At 34.0% G+C, this 3,661-nt stretch overlaps 1 protein-coding gene across 2 annotated transcripts in view; it reads left to right on the top strand.

Moving 5' to 3' along the window:
* The window catches only part of LOC111087513 (XK-related protein 6-like), a 27,952-nt gene that overhangs the window by 4,848 nt on the left and 19,443 nt on the right, over nucleotides 1–3,661 (top strand). For both annotated transcript variants that reach the window (XM_022394383.1, XM_022394384.1), the window contains exon 2: nucleotides 1,249–1,870. In XM_022394383.1, the coding sequence (XP_022250091.1) occupies nucleotides 1,293–1,870 (578 nt within the window). In that variant the 5' untranslated portion in view covers nucleotides 1,249–1,292. The remainder of the gene's footprint in view (nucleotides 1–1,248; nucleotides 1,871–3,661) is intronic.

The following is a 3,661-nucleotide window of genomic DNA, read 5'->3' as shown; positions in this document are numbered from 1 at the left end:
GAAGGAACAAGAGAGTTCTAGAAACTAGAGGGCGTGAGAATAGTCACGTGATCTCGATGACGCAACAGTATCTATGCCTCTTAATTATGTTGTCTAAGATATACTACAAAAGAACGGACACTTCAAGAACAATACATCTTGGAACACAAGTTTTGCTAATAGAAACTATCAAGCATTAAAACTTTGATAACGAACAGCAAAACGTTTGCAAATAGTTTATTCATAATTCAAATTCGATGGTGTCAGCAGATGATCCTTCTCCCACCCCCTAACGATTAGGTGGAATGATACTTTGTTTCACGCCGAACAAAAATCGTCTATAAAAGGAGGTCAGAAGGATTAATGAAGTTTAACGGTCAAGCCGTCACTAGCACGATATTTATTTCCAAGTAATAGTGACCAAGTTGAACAACACTCCAAATACCTACCAAAATTACTGAATGTTTTCAAAGGCAGATTTGACTTGTTACCAAAATTACTCCGTGCATTTGAAAAGTGATTCATTACAAAAATTTTCCTTACATTTTAAAATACGTCTTTGTATGAGCTTTACGCTTACTTGCGTTAGGATTTTCTCGTACTTCTGAACTAATCAGAGTTCTCGAACAAATACTATTTTAAACAAGGTTAAAAGGGTGGGTCCAAATCACTTTAAGTTAGTTATTTTTTGTGATAAATGACAGGTCGTATCAAATATTACCTTAGGTTTTCAAACCAGTATTTTACCTAACAATTATGCATAGCTGAGGCTTGGACTCAGTATAAAGTTCAAGCTTATTATTATATTTTATAACAAATATTAGGCTGATATATGATATTTAAGGTTAAGTGTTGCCCTCGGAAACGTACTCATTTACTGTGACAAACTATTCTGGTCCAACATATTAAATTTACAAAACGTATCTGAATAATGATCTTAGACCATTTTTCAATGTTCTTCAATAAATATGAGATAAATATAGTTGATCTTCTACAATAATTAGAGACAGTTATGTCTATGTTGGATAAGCGGTTAGTTTTGCAGACTTACAATGCTAGAAACCAAGGCTGGATTCCCTGCGGTGGGCAGAGTACAGATAGCTCATTATGCAGCTTAGTGCTTAAACAGAGAAAGCTATGGTTTTAATTTTGACTTTGGATGAATATATTTCCGTGCCTTTAATGTCTTAATGAAAGAGAGCTACAGATTGTTAAATAACATTCTTGGATTTTTGTAACATGTTTTAGTATTTTTTGTTCTTTGAGTAGTGTCTTCGAGATAAAAATACACCTTACAGCCGAATAACATATGAATGGATGAAAAGCACCAGACAACCTTTGATGATCTTCAAAAGGATGAAGACGTCGATCATGGTAATAAATGCGATGGAGAATGTTATCTTGATGAAAAACCCCAGATAACCTCTGAGCATCGTCAAAAGGATGAAGACGTCGATCATGGTAATAAATGCGATGGAGAATGTTATCTTGATGAAAAACCCCAGATAACCTCTGAGCATCGTCAAAAGGATGAAGACGCCGATCATGGTGATAAATGTGATGGAGAATGTTACAATGATGTAGATATGCAAGACTGTTCTTTAACTGATGAAGAGCCCAATTTCACGTTGTCACAAAAGTTAAACATTGTGGCCGGAATAGTGCTGTTTATTATAGATTTATTTCTCGACATTGTTGTTTGCTATCAGCACTACAGAAAAGGAGATAAAGGCTATTTTGGAATAACAGTAGCAGTCATTATTTTATCATCACTTCTACATACGTTATGGAGTCTCTGTTGGTACTTCAAGTACGAAAAAGCCTCTATAAGCTTCTATCAATGGATATTTCGTGGGACTTTCTCAGTACTTCCACTGTCTCCAGTTTTAAGGTAAACAGAAATCCACTTTTAATCTGAAGGTATGAAAACATGAGTGTTTGGGAAATAAGATTACTTTAGTTGTTTGACCAAGAGTGAATTCAAGAAAGCAGTGTATCTAGTGATCTAGTATGGTAATATATCATTTTAAGGTTCAATTTTTGTGCAAGATCTTATGAAAGCTGTTTTTACTAATACAGATAAAATGTTATTAGTGTTTGTTTATTTTGGAACATAAAAAGAAAGTTATTAATCTTCCAATAAGTATTTAAATGCAACTAATAACATGATTTTTCTAAACCCTATTAGAAATATTTTCTCAAATAATTATAATGTTTGTAAATGTTCTTGGGTTAATACCTTTTGAGACAATAATAAGCATAGAATATAGTATGTTGTATTTGGTATTATGAATACTTTCTAAAATTGATTTATTACCCAAATTACTTAATATTTATCTCCATTTCATAAACCGGCTAATGTCTTAGTTCTATGACTTCCAGGCGCACGCTTAAGTAGACCAAATGTACACAAGCCATTGGATCTGTATCAAAGGACTTAAGCAGATCAAAGGCACAGATGGTCACTAGAGCTGCATCAAAGGGCTTTAAGCAGACCAAAGACATATATGGTGACCAGAGCTGCATCAAGGGGCTTTAAGCAGACCAAAGACATATATGGTCACCAGAGCTGCATCAAGGGGCTTTAAGCAGACCAAAGACATATATGGTCACCAGAGCTGCATCAAGGGGCTTTAAGCAGACCAAAGGCACAGATGGTCACTAGAGCTGCATCAAAGGGCTTTAAGCAGACCAAAGACATACGTATATGGTCACCAGAGCTGCATCAAGGGGCTTTAAGCAGACCAAAGACACATATGGTCACCAGAGTTGCTTCAAGGGACTATAAGTAAACCAGAGGCACATATGATTACCAAAGTTGCATCAAGGAATTTTAAGCAGACCAAAATGCATTTTATCTGCAACAAGGGATTTAATAGGTATATGGTCGAGCTAGATTGTGTGGTATGCAGTTTCTTGTTTCATCTTTCTGTGTGAATATTCATTTTCGAAAAAAAAGGTCACGTAACCTTTAAGCTAATCAAATTTTGGAGGAATATTGAAAGCCTTGTCAGTACGGCTTGCTTATATATATATATGCGAGATATATATGTTATGTGACAATAGTTTTTGTACCGTTCTAATGTTATGTAGGAATCGGCAAGTTAAGCTAATTTACACGAGTTTTCATAATTTGTAAATGATCCTATGTAAAATTTAATCATGCGTTATTGGATAAAAACGTGTAACTTTAGCATAAAAGCAAAAAAAAAAAAAACAAAAAAGAATAAAAGTTGTAATATAATAATTTATGTATAATTTGTTTTGCTGATAATTATTTCACTATTAAGGAACTAGTATATTTTTTTGTTGATTAAAAGTAAAATCTCTGACGGCTAGCTAATATAACCGAAAGATGCAGAAAGTGTTTGCTAAATTATCATGTTTATTAAGATATGCAACAAAGGATTATTTTTTCTATAATATGCTTTGAATATTGCATATGATATTTAAACAGGCGTGTTAAGCGTTTATAGGCTGTGAATTCCACGTTCTGTGGTTCGTGGCTTGTTGCTGCAAAAATGCGATCAACATTTTGGACGATCAGATCCCAATTTTCGGTTAGATAATATACACCTGGAAAAAAGTTAAGCACCCCCGTGTTTTTTTCAAGTGATTCAGATTCGACGTTCTTGTGACTGATTATAAATGACCATTCAATCTAAACGTGTTTATCAAATGA

The sequence above is a fragment of the Limulus polyphemus genome, unplaced genomic scaffold (genome assembly GCF_000517525.1).
Source record: "Limulus polyphemus unplaced genomic scaffold, Limulus_polyphemus-2.1.2 Scaffold2244, whole genome shotgun sequence".
Lineage (NCBI taxonomy): Eukaryota > Metazoa > Arthropoda > Merostomata > Xiphosura > Limulidae > Limulus > Limulus polyphemus.
Note: the sequence above shows the minus strand (reverse complement) of the source record. Positions and strands in the feature narration are given on the sequence as shown.